Raw genomic sequence first — 22,683 nt, forward strand, 5'->3', positions numbered from 1 at the left:
GGATTCGGCGGTGGTTATGCCGTTGAATGTCAAGGGAAGGTGGTTAGACTCTCTCTTGTTGGAGATGGTCATTGCCTGGCAGTTATCTGGCACGAATGTTACTTGCCACTTATCAGTCCAAACCTGGATGTTGTCCAGGTCTTGCTGCATGCGGACACGGACTGCTTCATTATCTGAAGGGATGCGAATGGAACTGAACACTGTGCAATCATCAGTGAACGTCCCCATTTCTGACCTTATGATGGAGGGAAGGTCATTGATGAAGCAGCTGAAGATGGTTGGGCCTAGGACACTACCCTGAGGAACTACTGCAGCAATGTGTTGGGGCTGAGATGATTGGCCTCCAACAACCACTTCCACCTTCCTTTGTGCTCGGTATGGCTCCAGCCACTGGATAGTTTTCCCCCTGATTCCCATTGACTTCAAATTTACTCGGGATCCTTGGTGCCACACTCGGTCAAATGCTGCCTTGATGTCAAGGGCAGTCACTCTCACCTCACCTCTGGAATTCAGCTCTTTTGTCCATGTTTGGACCAAGGCTGTAATGATGTCTGGAGCCGAGTGGTCCTGGCGGAACCCAAACTGAGCATCGGTGAGCAAGTTTTGGTGAGTAAGTGTCGTTTGATAGCATGTCGACGACACCTTCCATCACTTTGCTAATGATTGAGAGCAGACTGATGGGGCAGTAATTGGCTGGATTGGATTTGTCCTGCATTTTGTGGACAGGACATACCTGAGCAATTTTCCACATTGTTGGATAGTTGCCAGTGTTGTAGCTGTACTGGAACAGTTTGGCTGGATGCATCGTTAGTCCTGGAGCACGAGTCTTCAGCACTAAAGTCAGGATGTTGTCGGGGCCCATAACCTTTGAGGTATCCAATGCACTCAGCTGTTTCTTGATATCACGTTGAGTGAATCGAATTAGCTGAAGACTGGCTTCTGTGATGGTGGGGATATCAGGAGGAGGCCGAGATGGATCATCTGCTCGGCACTTCTGGCTGAAGATGGTTGCAAACGCTTCATGCCTTGTCTTTTGCACTCACGTGCTGGACTCTGCCATCATTGAGGATGATGTGGAGATGCCGGTGATGGACTGGGGTGGACAAATGTATGGAATCTTACAACACCAGGTTATAGTCCAACAATTTTATTTTAAAATCACAAGCTTTCGGAGATTATCCCCTTCGTCAGGTGAATGAGTGAAAGATTCTCAAATTGCATATCTTATATTAGGCTGGGACAGCATCACACCAATCAAAAGGTGTCGTTGTTGTTCAAACAGGCCAGTCACAGAGAACAGCACATCCCAGTACACTGGATATTCATTGTGTCAATTGCACAGACAGAAAGAAAGAGACCCAAATGGCAGTGAGAGAGAGAGGGAATATTAAAACACATAACTTTTTTTCTTTTTTTGCTGGTGGGGTTACGTGTAGCATGACATGAACCCAAGATCTCGGTTGAGGCCGTCCTCATGGGTGCGGAACCTGGCTATCAACTTCTGCTCGACGATTTTGCGTTGTCGTGTGTCTCGAAGGCCACCTTGGAGAACGCTTACCCGAAGATCAGTGGCTGAATGTCCTTGACTGCTAAAGTGTTCCCCGACTGGGAGGGAACCCTCCTGTCTGGCGATTGTTGCGCGGTGTCCGTTCTTCCGTTGTCGCGGTGCCTGCATGGTCTCGCCAATGTACCATGCGCTGGGGCATCCTTTCCTGCAACGTATGAGGTAGACAACGTTGGCCGAGTCACAGGAGTATGAACCATGTACCTGGTGGGTGGTGTCCTCTCGTGTGATGGTGGTATCCGTGTCGATGATCTGGCATGTCTTGCAGAGGTTGCTGTGGCAAGGTTGTGTGGTGTCGTGGACGCTGTTCTCATGAAAGCTGGGTAAATTGCTGCGAACGATGGTCTGTTTGAGGTTGGGTGGCTGTTTAAAGGCGAGTAGTGGAGGTCTGGGGATGGCCTTAGTGAGGTGTTCGTCGTCATCGATGACATGTTGACGGCTGCGGAGAACATGGTGCAGTTTCTCCGCTCCGGGGAAATACTGGACGACGAAGGGTACTCTGTTGGTTGCGTCCCGTGTTTGTCTAATGCGATTTGAGAATCTTTCACTCATTCACCTGATGAAGGGGATAATCTCTGAAAGCTTGTGATTTTAAAAAAAAATTGTTGGACTATAACCTGGTGTTGTAAGATGCCTATCATTGAGGATGGGGATGTTTACAGAGCCTCCTCCTCCCGTTAGTTGTTTAATTGTCCACCACCATTCACGACTCGATGTGGCAAGACTGCAGAGCTTTGATCTGATCCGTTGGTTGTTGTGGAATCACTTAGCTCTGTGTATAGCATGTTGCTTCCGCTGTTTAGCATGCATGTCGTCCTGTGTTGTAGCTTCACCCGGTTGGCAACTCATTTTTAGGTATGCCTGGTGCTGCTCCTGGCATGCTCTTCTGCACTCCGCAATGAACCAGGGTTGATCCCCTGGCTTGTTGGTAATGGTAGAGAGTGGAATATGCCGGGCTATGAGGTTACAGATTGTGCTGGAATACAATTCTGCTGATATGTGCAGAGCAAGGTCCCACAAACAGCAAGTTGCATGAATGAACAGTTAATGTGTTTCTGCTCATGTTGGTTGAGAGAAAAGTGTTGGCCAGGACACCAAGAGAACTCCCTGCTCTTCAATATTGCCAGTGGTCTATTAGATCCACTTTAACATCTCATCCAAAAGACAACCCCTCCAAAAATGCAGCACTCTCTCATTACTGCACAAAAGTGCCAGCTTGGATGATGCATGTTTGATAGTCTCAGTCCAAATCAAAGGGCCCAAATCACAAAACTGTGATGAACTAAACTGCAGCACTAAACAGGCAGTCTCATTTGAGAACACAGGATGGTTGGTGTGGGAAATGGAAAAATGTCACTCTGGTGCAGTATGGGCTGTTTCTCTTTCTAGGGAACTATATTCTGATCTAGTCTTGCTGGTCTCATGGTAGAAATGCTTGATTTGACACCAGGTACCTAAAATGGAAAAGTTTTTAAACTGTAACACGAAAGTCCCTTGCAAAAAGAGTTTATCTGCCCCTCGCCTGAAGTTGCTGTACCATTTACACATAAATAAAACGAGCCCCATTCGCCTCACCGTTATTTTGTCAACAAAATCTGGGCCAATGATTGTGAAAATATAAATTTTTAAATGGCAGTTTTCTGCCCTTCATTACTGCAATTGACTGCTTTATTTTGTACCAGGTCTTTGTCTTTGATGTTGGAGGAAAGGATTGGAAGTATTATGACTGGTCTAAGGTCACGACTATTGCAGCCTTTGGACCTTACGATCCTGAGCTTTTGTGTTATGCTCATGCGAATCAAGTTCGAGTTGTCCTGAGAGGTAAGTAATTTTATCACAGAAAAAACAAATGTCCTTCTGTCTTCCAATGCAAGCTGTATTATTGAGAACCACATAAAAGGACATTCAGTGCACAGCCTTGAATTGCTATTTTTGACATTACAGTGCTGAAATTCCCCTCCAGCTCCAGTACAGCTCTCGCAAATTATTCTACATTCCATCTATTGCATGTGAAAAATCTTATATCCACACACACCTCCTGTCAACAAAACCTTACTTTCTGTTCTCAAGTTTTTCAAACTTTTGTGGCAACTTTTTCCATTTATAAATTCCTCTGTCCACATTTATAATGGGAACTGTCTCCGTAAACTTGATGCACTGTAATTACATCCTCCCCACCAGTGGTGGCACTGTAGCACCTCTGTTTTGCATCTTTCCACTCAAATTGCCATTTAAATAAAAATTATAATTGATCAAAGTATTATATTAAAAATTAGGACAAATTTCATGATTTCACAATGGGGACTGAGTTACATCTGAACACCCTGGTTGAATTATCCCCCACACTCCAATCCTGCTTCGTCTGAATACTACACAACTCTGGACTCTCTTTGTCCATTGCCATGGGAGATTGACTGGTGATGTATTTTTATTCTACTTTTCACCTCCCAAACTTGCTGGGTTCGTGAGCACTGAGCGGGAGTCTTCTGATCTAGGAGTGGGGGAGGGGGAGAATTCTGAGGAGGGAGATTGTGGGATCCAGCAAGGACTCAGGAGATGGTCAGGGATTGCTGGGATCTGGCAGTATTGGGGAGATGAGGGAATGGAGGGTCTAACATGTCTTGTTGGGGAGGAGGGGGGTCTAATGGAATGGGACCCAAACTGCTGTTGACATCTTTGGAAGCATCAGTCCCTCACCCCTCACATGTTTCTGCAAGTTAGGTGCCCGAACCACCGCTTCCCTCATCGTCGCCCTATTCCGATCTTCTGTACTTGCCTGGAGCATTTAAGCAGAAATGCTTGGTTAAGAAAGCCTTAAAAAGCACAAACAAAGCATTGGGGTTCATTTCGAGAGGAAAATAATTCACAGCAGAGATGTTATGTTCATCTTGTATCGGTCCTTGGTTGGAAAACACTGAGAGGACTGTGCACAGTTCTGGTCTCCATATTACAAAAAGATACCGAAGCTCTGGAGAAAGTGCAAAAAGGATTTACAAGGATGATATCAGAACTGAGAGAGTATAGCTATCAGGAAAGACTGAACAGGCTGGGGCTCTTTTCTCTGGAAAAGAGAAGGCTGAGAGGTGATCTGATAGAGGTCTTTAAAATTATGAATTGGCAAGATGTAACGAGTGCCACAGGAATCAGTGTCCTAGTACATGAATCACAAAAAGTTAGTATGCAGAAACAGCAAGTGATTAGGAAGGCAAATGGAATATTGTCATTTATTGCAAGGGGAATGGAATATAAAAGCAGAGATGTTTTGCTGCAGTTGTACAGGGCATTGGTGAGACCACATCTCGAATACTGTGTGCAGTTTTGGTCTTCTTATTTAAGAAAGGAAATAATTGCTTGGAGGTAGTTCAGAGAAGGTTCACTCGACTGATTCCTCAGATGAGGGGGTTATCTTTTGAGGGAAGGTTGGATAAGTTGGGCCTGCATACACTGGAATTTAGAAGAACGAGAGGTTATCTTATTGAAACATATGAGATCCTGAGGGGACTAGAAGGGTAGATGATGAGAGGAGGTTTCCCTTTGTGGGAGATACTGGAACTAGGGGCCACCAGTTTAAAAATAATGGGTCTCCCATTTAAGACGGAGGTGAGGAGGAATTTTTTATCTCAGAGGGTCCTGAATCTGTGGAACTCCCTTGCCAGAGAGCAGTGGAGGCAGGGTCATTGATTATTTCGAAGGCCGAGTTAGATCGACTCCTGATTAACAAGGGAGTCAAAGGTTATAGTCGGTAGACAGGTAAGTAGGGTTGAGGTCACAATCAGATCAATCATGATCTTACCAAATAGAAGAGCAGGCTCGAGGGGCCGAATGGCCGACTCCAGCTCTCGTATGTTCATATGTTTGTAATTTTCCGCTTGTGGGCGAGTCCAAAACTAGAGGTAATCCAAATCTATAAGATAGTCATTAATTAATCCAACAGGGAATTCAGGAAAAACTTCTTTAGTCAGTGAGTGGTGAGAATGTGGAACTTGCTCCCACATCGAGTGGCTGATGCAAATGGCATGGATGCATTTAAGGGGAAGCTGCAGAAGTGTATGAGGGAGAAGGATATGTCCAGGCTTTGGAGACAGGCTGAGGCCTTCAAATAAAAACTTCACTTGTCTTTAATGTCTTCACTTCAAGCAAAGACACTGAAAGAAAATTAGGTGAATAAATATAAACATGTTATTGTGAAATGTCATTTTTTGAATTTGTATTTTGTTTTAGAAACTCTTATTTAGTAAATTAAATATTGCAGTTACTGAGGAAAAACATGGTCCATGAAAAACAGTTTCAGCTGCAGGTTGAGAAATCTGTTCCACACCATCACTTGGTGGCCGTAGTGTGGAACTGCATCACCACAGGCCACATTATGGGCAAAATCCAATTATAAAGGTGACAGGACGGGCGTCACCAGATGTGAACACAATTAAAATAGAAAAACAAAAGATAGTGTTGACACAGAATTTTTGAATAGAAAGATGACAGCACATAGTGTTTTTAATAACCTATAAATAGATAGGTGGAACTTTTATTCCCTGGCACAGCAGCAGTCTGCCACTGATGCCAGGATTTAGAATGAAGAATGCAGTTTAATGAAAGCCCGACCCAATTGTGTCCAGAGCCCAGCACACACGCTCCATTCTTCCGACTCTGGGCGACTGAGATTTCTCCTCTTCCACCATCAATGGCAGAACCTTCAGCTGTTACTGTCTTGAACTCCAGATTCTTCTTCTTCAACTTCTTTGTCTTGCTATTTCTCTTCCTATCTTCGAAAGCCTCATCAAAACCGACCTGTTTGACTGTGCCTTTGGTCACTTCCCTCAAGTGTCAGCTTGGCTCAGTGGTAGCACTGTGTCTCTCCTCCTGGGTCAGAAGGTTTTGGGTTTACTCCAGGACGTGACACATAAGTGCAGTACTGAGGGAATGCTGCATTGCCAGAGGTGCTGTGTTTCAGATGAGACCTGAAACAAAGGCTCCACCTGTCTGTTCAAGTGGATGTAAAAGACCCCATTGGCACAATTCAAAGAACAGGGAGTTCTCCTGGTGTCCTGGACAACATTCATCCCTCAACCTACATCACCAAAACAGATTAACTGGCCATTTATCTAATTTCCTATTTGTGGGGCCTTGCTGGGCACAAATTAACTACCACATCTCCTTACAAAACAACAGTGATTACGTTTCCAAAACAATTAATTGGCTATGAAGCATTTAAGGACATCCTGAGGATGTGAAAGGCACGATGGAAATGTAAATTCTCGCTATATCTTCCTCTACTACTTCCTACTTGATGTTGGCAGTTCTGTCCTGTAAAGTGTCTTTGGACACAATGTTCTGTGAATGATGCTCTGTAAATGCTCTGTAAATCGACCTCCATCTGAACTTGCAGCACTCCGTTCTCTCAGTTCCAACCTTGACATTGTCATTAAACCTGCTGACAAGGGCGGCTCTATTGTAGTTTGGTGAACAGACCTCTACCTCGCAGAGGCTGAATGGCAACTCTCCAACACCTCCTCCTATCTCCCCCTGGACCATGACCCCACCGCTGAACATCAAGTCATACTTTCCCAGACTATGACTAACCTCATCTCCTCTGGAGATCTTCCCCCCATGGCCTCCAACCTCATAGTCCCCCAACTCTACACAACCCGCTTCGACCTACTTCCCAAGATCCACAAACTGGACTGCCCCGGTAGACCAATTGTTTCAGCCTGTTCTTGCCCCAAGGAACTTATTTCTTCCTCTTCCAATGCCCTCCGTAACTTTAACAGTTTCCAGTTTCCCGGCCCTATCCATCTCCTTTTCACCCTGGATGCCCAGTCCCTCTACACCTCCATCCCTCACCACGACGGCCTGCGGGCCCTCCGCTGCTTCCTTGAACGGAGACCCAATCAGTCCCCATCCACCACCACCCTCCTCAGCCTGGCTGAACTTGTTCTTACGTTGAACAACTTCTCCTTTGACTCCACTCACTTCCTCCAAATAAAAGGTGTTGCTATGGGAATTCATACGGGGGCTAGCTATGCCTGCCTTTTTGTCGGATATGTGGAATACTTTTGTTCCAGTCCCACTCAGGACTCCTCCCTCACCTCTTTTTCCGGTACATTGATGACTGTATTGGTGTTGTTTCCTGCTCCCGCCCTGAACTGGAATATTTAATCAACTTTGCTTCCAATTTCTAACCTTCTCCCGCCTTCACATGGTCCATCTCTTTCCCTTCCTCGACTTCTCTATCTCCATTTCTGGGGATAGGCTGTCAACCAACATCTATTTTAAGCCCACTGACTCCCACAGCTACCTTGATTACCTCTCACCACACTTCCTGCAAGGACTCTATTCATTCTCCTGGTTTCTCCGTCTCTGTTGCATCTGTTCTGACGATGCCACCTTCCACATCAGTGCTTCCGATAAGTCTTCCTTTTTCCTCAACCGAGGATTCCCCTCCACTGTAGTTAATGGCCCTCGACCATGTCCATCCCATTTCCCGTACTTCTGCCCTCACCCTTTCCCCTCCCTCCCAGAACCATGATAGGGTCCCCCTTGTCCTTACCTTGCACCCCTACTCGCCTCCACATTCAATGTATCATCCTCTCCATTTCCACCACCTCCAGCGCGATCCCACCACCAAACACATCTTCAACTCCCCCCCGTTTCAGCATTCTGAAGGGACCATTCCCTCTGCGACACCCTGGTCCCCTCTTCCATCATCCCCAAAACCCACTCCCCTTCCCACGGCACCTTCCCGTGCGAGCGCAGGAGATGCAACACCTGCACTTTCACCTCCTCCCTTCCCACCGTCCAGGGCCCCAAACACTCCTTCCAGTTGAAACAGCGATTTACTTGAACTTCTTTCAATTGAGTTCTCCTTGGAGCAGAGAAGGTTGAGAGAAGATTTGATAGAAGCGTTCAAAATCCTGAAGAGTTTAGATAAAGTAAATAAACAGAAACTGTTGCCATTGGCAGAAGGGTCAAGAACCAAAGGACACAGATTTAAGATGATTGGCAAAAGAACCGAAGGCGACATGAGAAAAAGCTTTTTTACACAGCGAGTAGTTATGATCTGGAATGCTCTGCCTGAAAGGATGGTGGAAGCAGATTCAATCATGGCTTTCAAAAAGGAATTGGATAAATACTTGAACGGAAAAATTTGCAGGGCTACGAGGAAAAAGCAGGGAAATGGGACTAACTGGATTGCTCTTTCAATGAGCCGGCACAGGCTCGATGGACTGAATGGCCTCCTTCTGTGCTATAACCATTTATGATTCCATGATTGTATAGTGTACTGTATTTGCTGCTCACGATGCAGTCTCCTCTACACTGGGGAGACCAAACGCATGTTGGGTGACCGCTTTGCTCAGTCCGCAAACGTGACTCTGACCTTCCGGTCGCTTTCCTCTTTAATTCTCTGTCCCACTCCCACTCTGACCTCTCTGTCCTCGGCCCCTTACACTGTTCCAGTGAAGTTCATGGAATGATACAGCACAGGAGGAGGCCCTTCAGCCCATCGTGTCTGTGCCGGCTCTTTGAAAGAGCTATCCAATTAGTCCCACTCCCTTGCCCCAAGTCACAAAGGCAAAATTTTATGACCAGCTGCCAATGATTTTAACTCTCTTCTAATGTCACTCCTCCATTAATTAGACCTCTAACCTCTGAATACATGAGTCTGTCAAATTAATCAATGTCAAGCATCACCTTTTAATCTCAAATCAATGGCAGCGGCAAAGACCACAGAGAAAATGAAATGAAAAAAAAATTCTAATTCGAAGCATCCAAAATTTTCTACGCAAATCAAGCTTCTGAATTAGATCATGTAATTCAGTAATAAAAGAAATAACTAGTTTATCCTTCCGCATCTGCATATGAAATATATCATGAAAACAGAATTGATACAGAATTTGTCCAGATGCTGTCAACGTCAACTTAGCAAAAGAGATAGAGAGAGACAGAGTGAGGCAGCGAGAGAGCGAGCGAGCGAGACAGACAGAGAGCGAGTGAGCCAGACAGACAGGGAGCAAGTGAGCGAGCCAGCCATCCAGACAGAGAGCGAGCGAACGGGTGAGACAGAGAGCAAGCGAGCAAGCGAGCCAGACAAGAGAGAGAGCGAGTGAGCGGGTGAGACAGAGAGCAAGCGAGCAAGCAAGCCAGACAAGAGAGCGAGCCAGCCAGATAGACAGAAAGCAAGTGAGCCAGACAGCCAGACAGAGAGTGAGTGAGCAAGCCAGTCAGCCAGCAAGTTAGAGAGCGAGCGAGCCAGCCTGCCAGCAAGCCAGAGAGCGAGTGAGCCAGCGAGCCAGCCAGACAGAGAGCGAGCCAGACAGAGAGCGAGCCAGACAGAGAGCGAGCGAGCCAGAGGAACAGCACCTCACCTTTCGACTCGGCACCTTACAACCTTTCAGACTCAAGAGTGATTTCAATAACTTCACATCATAACCACTCCTCCCATTTTTTCGGACAGCAGGAGCTGGTGTTGGTTCTGCTGTTACCAGTTACCGTTCCTCGAGACCCATCTTTTGTTTCTTCACCTGTCCCATTCCCACCCTCCTTGACTTGCACCATCATCCCTTTTGTCATTTAATCTCTCTTGCCCTCCACCCATCACAGACCTTCCCTTTTGTTCTTTTGTCCACTCCCCTTCCTTCCCCACCCCCCCTTTCTCTGCCTCTGTACTTGCTTAAAAACTTAAGATCTTGAAACATTTACCTGAGGAAGGAGAAAATCTCCGAAAGCTTGTGAATTTAAAATAAAATTGCTGGACTATAACTTGGTGTTGTAAAATTGTTTACAATTGTCAACCCCAGTCCATCACCGGCATCTCCACATCATGCTTAAAAACTGTTCAATCTCGAACTTCTTCCAGTTCTGAGGAAAGGTCATCGACCTGAAACATTAACTCTGTTTCTCTCTCCACAGATGTTGCCCGGATTGCTGAGTATTTTCAGCATTTTCTGTTTTTATTTCTGTATAAATGGACATTGTTTGTTCACCAGGAGTTCCAACATACAAAGACATTATGGACAGAAATCGCCGAAGAAAATGGATCAATCACAGAGTCAACTCTGTAAAAAGACAATTTATGGATGGAATCAATTTGGACCTGAAGTTTTCTGCTGAAAATAATTCTGTCACCAAATTGTGGATATCTCAACTGGTTGCCGAAACTACGGAGATGTTCAACATTTTAATACCTGGGTCTCAGGTAAAGGAGCCGTTATTTATTAAATGGGGATAAGCAATTTAGTTTCTACTTAATTGTAAAGACCATTGATATTTTTCTGGATAAATGAATTGAAATCATGATTTTTAGCTGCTGTTTATCAGTGCATCATCTTGTTCCAAAGCTGCTTTGACCATTGCTGAGGTTAGAAATTTTAGATTGAATCAGTTTAAACTGGATATACAACAAACTTGATGCTGCATCACTTGTAGCCCAGAATGATACAAGTGACTTGAGGCCCGGCTTCCCGGACCAGCATTGTTCGAACTGTAATTTTCACATCGGTTCTTAGAATGTTACAGCACAGGAGGAGGCCATTCGGCCCATCGTGCCTGTGCCAGTTCTTTGAAAGAGTGATCTAATTTGTCCCATTCCCCTGCTCTTTCCCCACAGCCCTGCAATTTTTTCCCTTCAAGTATTTATCCAATGACCTTTTGAAAGTTACCATTGAATCTGCTTCCACCACCCTTTCAGGCAGTGCATTCCAGATCATAACAATTCACTGTGTAAAAAAAAAATCCTCATCTCACCTCAGGCTCTTTTGCCAATTACCTTAAATCTGTGTCCTCTGGTCACTGACCCTCCTGCCACTGGGAAGGTTTTCTCCTTATTTACTGTCAAAACCCTTCTTAAGGGGAAGAAAAACTTGGATTAATGTAGAGCCCTAAAACATCCTTCAGAAATGTCCCACAGTTTACATCCAAGGAGTTACTTTGAAATAAAGGGACCATTAAGTGGCCAAAAAAGAAATCACTCACTGCATTTTTATTGGGTAATGTTTGAAGGAGACTTTTATTGTTGAGAAGTTTGCACATGACAGCCCTCTGGGTTAGAGATTTCCAAAGATTCACAACCTTGTGCTGATTGTCCAAGTTTGCTGATGACACAAAGCGAGGTGGGAAAGTAAGCTGTCAGGAGGATAAAAGGCTCCGATATTAGTGTGGAGGGGAGATGGCAGTGGTGGGGGGGTCGGGGGTGTGAATGGGCGCGTGGGTAACCCGAACAATAAAAGATGTCCGTTTCCCACGCGATCGCAATTCAATTGGTGCCACTTAACGTGGATTACGGATTTGCCGTCAGAAAGCTGCGCAGCGGGCGGACTGCGCACTTCCATCACGGGCTGTCAGCTGGAGGAGCTCGATTCAAAGGGCCATTGCACCAAAGGCTTTTGCTGGAGCAAAGATCCTGAAACCACAATGGAGCAGCACAGGGGCAAGGCTGCTCCAAGGTTCAATGGTGCCTCACTCCAGGAGGAAGTGCCCTGCCTCTGCCACCAAGAAGGCCTGGCTCAAGTGGCAGAGGAGGTCACCAGCAGCAGCAACATCTCCCGCACCTGGATCCAGCGCAGGAAGTGGTTCAATGACCTAACTAGGTCAGCAAAAGTGAGTACACTTACTGATTCACCTACATTCCATCTTCCACATCACCGGTCCCCCCCGCCCCCCCAACTCATTCTCAACATCCAGGCTTGGGCTGATAAGTGGCAAGTAACATTCGTGCCAGACAAGTGCCAGGCAATGACTATCTCCAACAGGGAGCTCCTGAACATTTACCTGAGGAAGGAGGAAGTCTCCGAAAGCTTGTGAATTTAAAATAAAATTGCTGGACTATAACTTGGTGTTGTAAAATTGTTTACAATTATCTCCAACAAGACAGAGTCTAACCACCTCCCGATGACATTCAACGGCATTACCATCGCCGAATCGCCCACCATCAACATTCTGGGGGTCACCATTGACCAGAAACTTAACTGGACCAGCCATATAAATACTGTGGCTCCAAGTCAGAGGCTGGGTATTCTGCGGCAAATGACTCACCTCCTGACTCCCCAAAGCCTTTCCAGCATTAACAAGGCACAAGTCAGGAATTTGATGGAATATTCTCCACTTGCCTGGATGAGTGCAGCTCCAACAACACGCAAGAAGCTCAACACGATCCAGGACAAAGCAGCCCGCTTGATTGGCACCCCATCCACCACCCTAAACATCGACTCTCTTCACCACCGACGCATTGTGGCTGCAGTGTGTACCATCCAGAGGATGTACTGCAGCAACTCGCCAAGGCTTCTTCAACAGCACCTCCCAAACCCGCGACCTCTACCACCAAGAAGGACAAGAGCAGCAGGCACATGGGAACAACACTACCTGCACTTTCCCCTCCAAGTCACACACCATCCCGACTTGGAAATATATCGCCGTTCCTTCATTGTCGCTGGGTCAAAATCCTGGAACTCCCTTCTGAACAGTACTGTGGGAGAACCTTCACCACACAGACTGCAGCAGTTCAAGGCGGCGGCTCACCACCACCTTCTCAAGGGCAATTAGGGATGGGCAATAAATGCTGGCCTCACCAGCGATGCACACATCCCATGAACGAATGAAAAAAACCTCATTCTGCGCTGCCAAGACGACTCTATCACCCACTTAAGGCTCATCCTCAACTTACCTCCACTTCCTCAGCACTACCTCACCTCCCCATTAGTACCCCATCACTACCACACACCCCAATCCTCATCCAATGTGATGACTCTGTCTCATACTCACCCAGAGATGCATCTCTTTCACGGTCAGCCTCCCCCAAACCAATGCATTCATCAGTTGGCTACTTTACCATCACACACTCAAACGTCTGTTCTTTCTCCCCTTCCAGGAGGAGAGAACGCAAAATGCACACAAGAGGGCGAGGACTGGAGGGGGCCACAGCAAATAGTGGTCCTCACAGACGTGGAGCAGGAGGCGCTGGAGCTCAGCCGAACCCTCGAGTGCCTGTCTGTCGGGGACTCCGAGACTGGCACCCGACAAATGTCTGGTGACATAACTTTAACATTGATCACACACAATATGAAATGATGTTAAGAATGCTTGCCATCTTCAGCACCTCAGTATGCTCATCGCAACATGACACATCTGTGATGATGCGTAATATTGCCTTCTGTTCTCTTCCAGGGCCTTCAGCGACCGCAGTGACGGCAGAGGGCGATTCCTCAGAGGACCTGCCGGTCTCTGAGGGTGCACCGTCACATCTGAGCAAGCCATCCACCAGCGCAGATACTCACACCTCGGTGGGTCCTGGTCCTCAGTTAGTTGGGTTGGCAGCTGGTGATTCACCACACACAAGTGAGAACAAGCAGACGCTGGTGGCAGGAGCAGCTGTGAAGAGTCCGCGTCGGTGAGAGCACTCCTCGCCAGGCTCTGCTCAGCTGGATGCAGATGCTGAACCCCGGGGCCCATCCTTTAGAAAGACAATGATCAAGGGACAGCAGTACTGGAACAGGTGCCAGGCTCACTCTCCACAATAGCGCAGAGGATGGAGGAGTCCAACTCCTGCATGAGTGGAATGGTGGCACAGGTACGGGAGGGAATCTCTGAGATACTGTCACAGGGATGTGAGCAACTCTCTGAGATGGTGTCGCAAGGACATGAGCAACTGTGTGAGATAGTGTCATAGGTAAATGCGGGAATGTCTGCGATGGAGGGAAGGCTAGCCTCCATTGAACCTCAAGCACCGCTCACAAAGGAGTCCATTCAGGCCCTGACAATGGCCGTTCGGAATGAGGGTGAACAACATTCTGCCGCCTCAGACAGGCAGGCAGATACACTAGCACTGGCCTTACAAGGCATCACACATGTCCTCCAAACTGTTGTCCAGCAGTGTGGTAGGAGTTGAGTGGGCCTGGCCCAGCGGAGGGATGATGGCGAAAGGGGACATGGAATTGGGGACGCCACTTAAAGCGCTCCCACGTCTCACCCGTTGCCCCCTCCTCTCAACCAGTACCCGCAATGCTGCCTCCTCTCCAGGTTTCCAAATCTGCCCGTGCACATGTGCAAGTAGAGCAGTCTTTGGAGGGGCCCAAAACCCAGAGGGCTTCGGCCCAAAGCATCGAAGTAGTCAAGGCATGAACATGAGCAACCTGCCACGTCCTCTCCAGCAGCCACAGGGGATGCACAACGTAGAAGTAGTCGTAATAGAAAGGCGAATGTTTTGTGAGCACGAAGGGGATGCACAAGTTTGTTTGACAGATGGTCATGTTTTTCATTTATATTTCCTTTTTGTTAAAGTCACATTAAATGTCATGATTATCAGCACTACTGCCACGTCTTGCCCATTCTTGACTGGCTTTTGTGATCGGGCCCTTTCATGAGATTCACCATGAATGGCGACACTTGCCGCCCATTGGGTCACTTTACAGTGGGTGTATGTGTAGTTGCAGGACTGTTTTGTGCAGGGAGGAGTGGTGAGGCTGATGATGTTACTCGTCCTCGGATGCAGTGGTGAATGGAGCCATGGCACTCCCCATCCTGATGGTGTGAGTTTGAGGCGGTCCGAATAGTTGTTCAATATGTGTGAACAGGAGAACTGTGAGTGGAAAGTAAGAATTTTCAGTGAAAACACGAAGATCTCTCAGCCAAAGGTTTGTGTGAAAGAACTCACCTTTTATCCCCATCTGTCAAACAAGAATTTGAATGTCCAATAGGACGACCCTCTCATCCCAGGAATTAATCCAGTGAACCTTCGCTGCACCGCCTCGAAGACAAGTGCATCTTTCCTTCGATAAAGAGACCAAAACTGTACGCAGTACTCCAAGTGAGGTCTCACCAAAGCCCTGTACAATCGTAGTAAGACTTCCTTACTTTTGTACTCCAACACCCTTGCAATAAAGGCAAACATTCCATTTGACTTCCGAATTGCTTGCAGTACCTGCGTGCTAACTTTTTGCGTTTCTTGTACGAGGACACCCAAGTCTCTCTGAACACCAACATTTATTAGTTTCTCACCATTTAAAAATATTCTGTTTTTCTATTCTTCCTACAAAAGTGAATAACCTCACATTTCCCCACATCATACGCCATCTTGGATCATTATTATACTCTCTGGAGTTTAGAAGAGTGAGAGATGATGTCATTGAAACATCTCAGATTATGAGGGGGCTCATGAGGTTGTTTCCCATGGCTGGAGAGTCTAGAACTAGGGGCATAGTCGCAGGATAAGGGGTCGGCCGTTTAAGACTGAGATGAGGAGGAATTTTTTCATTCAGAGGGTTGTGAATCTTTGGAATTCTCTTCCCCAGAAGGCTGTGGATGCTGAGTTGTTGAGTATATTCAAGGCTGAGATAGATAGATTTTTGGAATCCAGGGGGAATCAAGGGATATGGGGATTGGGCAGGAAAGTGGATTTGAGGTCAAAGATCAGCCATGATCTGTTTGAATGGCGGAGCAGGCTCAAGGTGCAATGTGGCCTACTCCTGCTTCTGTTTCTTATGTTCTTCTGTTCTTAGACCTTGTTAACTCAGATTGCAGTGATTTAATTCTTGACCTTAGGCCCTACGGTCAAATAGCCTGCCAGCACTCAATGTCTGGCCTCGTGTAAACAAACTTTAGGCACTTTGACGAGGTATTGGAGTGGGGCTGGCCCTTTTAGGACTGCAGTTTGGTCACAACTTAATGCCTTTTGAAGAGGAGGAGAGAAAACTGACAGAAAATTGGAGGAAGAAGGTGAATGAGCAGTGGGGAATTGAACCTGATTAATATTTGATAACCGAGGATCCTATTAATTCTAACTCACAATTTGCCCCAACTTTATCCTGTTCCTTTTTATACAGTCATGAACACTGTCGAACTCCTAACCTGTTAAATTCACAGTTCCCTTGGACCATGTGCGAGTGCATATAAAAACCATATCACTACTAGTGATATCCAACATAAGGTATGAGATGAAACTAACTTTTTCTTGTTACTCTTTGGCCCTGAGGTCACATTTAACGTGCCTTGGTCTCCAGACTGCATTGATGGCCGATGCTATGACTTTTTGAGAATTGCAAATTCCTGTGACTTTTTATTTGTGATGTCCTATGATATGCAGAGTCAAATGTGGGACATTTGCTTTTCAAAGCCAAATGCTCCCTATTACCAGACTTTATCAGGTATGTACAATAAGACCATCTGGTTCAGGGTCTACCTGCCCGATATCAATGTGAATCTAAGACCCTCATTATTATTTTCCCCATTTAGGTTACTCCGCTTATATCAATCTGGGAATTGATTCCAGAAAGCTCGTGCTGGGAGTTCCATGGTATGGTTATGACTATACTTGCAGGCAGTTGTTTGAGGTAAGGTGTTGTCATTATCTGGCTTTCAGATATCCTAATTATTGAGAATTAACTTTAGTAAACCGTTGTCTTGTTGCTGTGCAAACTATCCCATTGATTCCCTTTTCTGAGGAAATTAATTGTTTGCATTGCACAAGAAATGAGAGTGAAGTCAGTTCACCTGAAACTCATCCCTCTGGTACATTATCTGTCCTATCAGGGCATCGAATTATATTTTGGAACAGCCCAGTATTTTGCCTCTGTTCACTTGCTTGTAGACTATTTCAAAAACTTCTCTTTACACAAAGAAGATTTTTGATATCTGTTCTATGTTTACTTTTCACTAATTTCCACATGCATCCATTGGCTGGGCTTACCTTACCCGTGCTATTCAACATTTTATTCCACTGAGGCCTCCCCTTAACTGCATTCTTCTGAGCTGCAAATCTTAAGCTTCTGCTAATCTTTTCTCAAAACTCATTCCTTTACAATTTTTTTTATTTGTTCATGGGATGTAGGCATCACTGGTAAGGCCAGCATTTATTGCCCATCCCTAATTGCCCTTGAGAAGGTGGTGGTGAGCCACCTTCTTGGACCGCTGCAGTCCGTAGCAAAGATTGTACAACTGAGTGGCTTGCTCGGCCAATTCAGAGGGTGGTTCAGAATCAACCATATTGCTGTGGGTCTGGATTCACATATCGGCCAGAGTGGGTGAATTAATGAACAGATGAGGTACAACAATCCAGTTGTCTTATGTCCAACATTACTGATATTAGTTTTTTTTAAATTCCAGATTTTATTTAATTGAAATTAAACTTCCGAGCTGCTGTGATAGGATTTGAACTCATGATTCTACAATATTAGTCTAGGTATTTGGTTTATTAGTCCAAGTAACATAACCACAATGCTACCAGACACAGTGGGAGTCGTATGAATATATGAACAGGAGTAGGCCATTCAGCCCCTCGAGCCTGTTCCATCAATCGATCATGGCTAATCTGTATCTTAACTCCATTTACCCACCTTGGTTCTGTAACCCTTAATACCCTTACCTAACAAAAATCTATCAGTCTCAGCTTTGAAATTTTCAATTGACCGAGCCTCAACAGCTTTTTGAGATGCAGAGTTCCAGATTTCCACTACCCTTTGTGTGAAGAAGTGCTTCCTGACAACACCCCTGAATGGCCAAGCTCCAATTTTAAGGTTATGCCCCCTTGTTCTGGACTCTCCCACCAGAGGAAATAGTTTCTCTCTATCTACCCTATCGACTGCTTTGATCATCTTGAAGACATCAATTAGATCACCCCTTAATCTTCTACATTCAGTCTTGTTGCTGTCTATTTCAAGTTGCAACATTGTCCTTATCTATAAATGTACTAATTAGTTTATATATTTCTGTGAGAGACCCTCCTCTCTATATTGTAAAGCTTATGTTTCTCTAATTGTCCCTCATAGCCTTTACACTTAGAGACCAGTCATGCTGTTACTGCATTTTTGAAATTACCAAAGTAACTCTATTCACAAGTGTTATTTTTTCATCCTTTCGTACTTTTCAGGGTGGTAGGTGTGTATTGGAAAAGATTGCTTCCCGAGGTGCCCCTTGCAGTGGTGCAGCTGGACGTCAGGTCCCATACAAAGAGATCGTACAGCACGTGCACAAATCAATTACTGGCAGATATTGGGATGATGAGCAGAAAGCCCCGTATTATATCTACATGGTAAGACTATCAATCAAAACACAATGGAGAGTTGTGCATTGTCCATTCTTTGTAGAATGCAAACATTGCAGTGTTTCATGATTCAATATTCTCTGTGTGCAGGATTCAGCAAAGTTCAGAATTTTTATTTTTTTTTATTCGTTCACGGGATGTGGGCGTCGCTGGCGAGGCCAGCATTTATTGCCCATCCCTAATTGCCCTCGAGAAGGTGGTGGTGAGCCGCCTTCTTGAACAGCTGCAGTCCGTGTGGTGACGGTTCTCCCACAGTGCTGTTAGGAAGGGAGTTCCAGGATTTTGACCCAGCGACGATGAAGGAACGGCGATATATTTCCAAGTCGGGATGGTGTGTGACTTGGAGGGGAATGTGCAGGTGGTGTTGTTCCCATGTGCCTGCTGCCCTTGTCCTTCTAGGTGGTAGAGGTCGCGGGTTTGGGAGGTGCTGTTGAAGAAGCCTTGGCGAGTTGCTGCAGTGCATCCTGTGGATGGTACACACTGCAGCCACAGTGCGCCGGTGGTGAAGGGAGTGAATGTTTAGGGTGATGGATGGGGTGCCAATCAAGCGGGCTGCTTTATCTTGGATGGTGTCGAGCTTCTTGAGTGTTGTTGGAGCTGCACTCATCCAGGCACTCATCCACTCATCCACTTATCCAGAGTATTCCATCACACTCCTGACTTGTGCCTTGTAGATGGTGGAAAGGCTTTGGGGAGTCAGGAGGTGAGTCACTCGCCGCAGAACACCCAGCCTCTGACCTGCTCTCGTAGCCACAGTATTTATATGGCTGGTCCAGTTCAGTTTCTGGTCAATGGTGACCCCCAGGATGTTGATGGTGGGGGATTCGGCGATGGTAATGCCGTTGAATGTCAAGGGGAGGTGGTTAGACTTTCTCTTGTTGGAGATGGTCATTGCCTGGCACTTATCTGGCGCGATTGTTACTTGCCACTTATGAGCTCAAGCCTGGATGTTGTCCAGGTCTTGCTGCGTGCAGGCTCGGACTGCTTCATTATCTGAGGGGTTGCGAATGGAACTGAACACTGTGCAGTCATCAGCGAACATCCCCATTTCTGACCTTATGATGGAGGGAAGCTCATTGATGAAGCAGCTGAAGATGGTTGGGCCTAGGACACTGCCCTGAGGAACTCCTGCAGCAATGCCCTGGGGCCTCCAACAACCACTACCATCTTCCTTTGTGCTAGGTATGACTCCAGTTTATACAGAAAAAAATGTGTGCAGTTGGAGAATAGCCAAGAAAATGGGAGTTGACAGACAAAGCACCAAACCAATTCCGAGCTGTGGACTTTTCAAATAGATCACTTCACACAACCCATATTGACCCTCCTGTGAACATTAGCGATTGTTTGGTTCGTGAAATGTGTGCCCCTGTCTCCCATTTGATGATCAATTTGACACAAAAGATTGACGGTAGCGTGCCCTGTACATAAGAAAACTGCACAGTAGCAAATACCACACACTCTCGACCTACTGCATTCTACCGAGTCACATGTCTCATTGACATTGGCCAAATCTTGCTGAGTTACTTGACGCACTGCAGTCAAAGGCTGTGATGCTTGAGCTTTCAGCAGTAACATTTAAATCATGTTTTCCACCTTTCGATTGCAATATTTTGTTACTTTGAGTAATTTGAAAAGATTATTTTGAAATGATAGAATGTTCCACATTGAGTTAAATCAGACCTTGGTTTATCCTATTTATTTTTGAAAATTGTTTTCTCTGGAGGCCCATGCTAACTCTGACTTGCAAGTTATCTATCTCTTTCTATTTTCCCCCAAATCATTTTTTTCCCCAATCGAACACCATAATCTTTTGCCTTGTTGCATCTGAATTGACATCTGGGCTGTGCATTGGATTTTTCAAAGTTGCTGTGCTGAGGGAGTGCTGCACTGTCGGAGGTGCCATCTTTCAGATGACACACTAAACTGAGGTCCCGTCTGTGCTTTAAATGTGTGTCTTATGTTCATATGTTGCACAGCATCCAGATGAGTTAATTGATTTGAGTGTTAAAAAAGATAGACTGGGATTTTCTTGGAGCTGCAGGGGCACAATTTCAAAATTTGCAGATGGCCCAAAACTTGGAAGTGTAGTGAACAGTGAGGATGTTAGTGATAGACTTCAAGAGGACATAGACAGGCTGGTGGAATGGGCGGACACGTGGCAGCTGAAATTCAACGCAGAAAAGTGTGAAGTCACACATTTCAGTCGGAAGAACAAGGTGAGGCAATATAAACTATGGGATGCAGGAAGGGAGAGATCTGGGGGTTGATGAGCACAAATCATTTAAGGTGGCACGGCAGGTTCGGCCACAACTGGAGCATTGTGCCAGTTCTGGGCACTGCACTTTCGGAAGGATGTGAAGGCCTCAGAGAGGGTGCAGAAGAGATTTATCTGAATGATTCGAGGGATGAGGGACTTCAGTTATGTGCATAGACTGGAGAAGCTGGGGTTGTTCTCCTTCGAGCAGAGAAGGTTGAGAGGAGATTTGATAGAGGTGTTCAAAATCATGAAGGGTCTGGACAGAGTAGATAGAGAGAAACTGTTCCCATTGGTGGAGGAGTCAAGAATGAGGACATAGATTTCAGGTGATTGGCAAAAGAACCAAAGGTGATGAGAGAAAAAACTTTTTTAGACAGCGAGTGGTCGTGGTCTGGAATGCACTGTCTGAAGATGTGACAGGAAACCCTCAAAAATAGGATCTCCGTCTTAGATTCAAGCCAAATTGCCCAAACTGTCGGCCTAATTTTTAATATGAAATCCAACAGTCTATGTTGGAAACAATGCTTCACACTCAAGCACATATTTATGATTATAGTGGATTAGCAATGCTGAGGCTGCAGAATCATAGAATCAGAGAATGGTTACAACACGGAAGGAGGCCATACGTGATTCAATAGTGGCTTTCAAAAGTGAATTCGATATAATATCGCCGTTCCATCATCGTCGCTGTGTCAAAATCCTGGAACTCCCTGCCTACAGCACTGTGGGAGAACCTTCACCACACGGACTGCAGCAGTTCAAGAAGGCGGCTCACCACCACCTTCTCAAGGGCAATTAGGGATGGACAATAAATGCTGGCCTTGCCAGTGATGCCTACATGCCATGAACGAATAAAAAAAAACTTTCAAAAGGGAATTCGATAAGTACTTGAAAGGAAAGAATTTCCAGAGCTAAGGGGCTAGTGCGGGGGAGTGGGACTAGCTGGATTGCTCTTGCAGGGAGCTGGCACGGACTTGATGGGCCGTATGGCCTCCTTCCGTGTTGTAACCATTCTATGATTCTATGATTCTGCAGTTTCAGCGAATCTAATCCACTATAATCAGAAATGTGTGCTTGAGTGTGAAGCTGTGGGATGTTAACGGATGAACGCTTAATTCAATCAGTGAACAGTCTCGCGATATTTTAATGGCGTCATTAATCTATTAAATCATTTGTACTCTATCCCACGCTGTCATTTTAAGAACAACATTTTCATTGATTTTGCAATTTTAGTAATTTAAGGAATTCAAAAAGTTGACATTTATTCAGATTCGATGTTCTGTTATCATAGTGAAGGCTCAGTGGTCAGACTCTTTCTAAAATTAGTTTCTATTTTGATTCCCAATCAGGTGTGATGTGTAACTGTACTAAGACACTTTACAGATTACTTACAGTTCATGTAATGTTACAGTGCTTTTCACAATCCGTTTCAACTAAGGTTTGGAACAATCCACCTCTTTACCTTTCTTTTCCTCAGCCCACCTGAGCTTGTCTTTTAATGCAAGCATTTTAAATAGTGCTGCTGAAGATTTTCAGCACTGTGTCTCGAACTGTGCATTGACCCAAACCCCTAGCTCCTATCTGTGTAACTCTCTTTTGTTTTCTTATGGCAGGTTAATAATACTTATCATCTGGTCTGGTATGACGATCCGCAGAGCATTTCAATTAAGTCAACGATCATGAAGAAATTGAGACTCCGTGGCATAGGCATGTGGAATGGAAATATGCTGAACTACAGTGATGATCATTTCATAGTAAAGCAAACTGAAGACATGTGGAATGCTCTTTGCCCTTTGTGAGGAAAATAGCGACCTTGAACCATCTAATCTTAACATA

The 22,683-nt window shown here is 45.6% G+C and overlaps 1 protein-coding gene across 1 annotated transcript; it reads left to right on the plus strand.

The window, feature by feature from the left end:
* Positions 1-845: 845 nt before the first annotated feature.
* On the plus strand, positions 846-22,646 carry LOC137325647 (di-N-acetylchitobiase-like). The gene is made up of 7 exons (XM_067990911.1): positions 846-872; positions 3,247-3,385; positions 10,549-10,757; positions 16,635-16,695; positions 16,784-16,881; positions 18,417-18,578; positions 22,461-22,646. Exons 1-7 carry the CDS (start codon positions 846-848, stop codon positions 22,644-22,646), a joined length of 882 nt encoding a protein of 293 aa, XP_067847012.1.
* The last annotated feature ends 37 nt before the right edge of the window (positions 22,647-22,683 follow it).

Source organism: Heptranchias perlo, chromosome 9 (genome assembly GCF_035084215.1).
Source record: "Heptranchias perlo isolate sHepPer1 chromosome 9, sHepPer1.hap1, whole genome shotgun sequence".
NCBI classification, from domain to species: Eukaryota; Metazoa; Chordata; class Chondrichthyes; order Hexanchiformes; family Hexanchidae; genus Heptranchias; species Heptranchias perlo.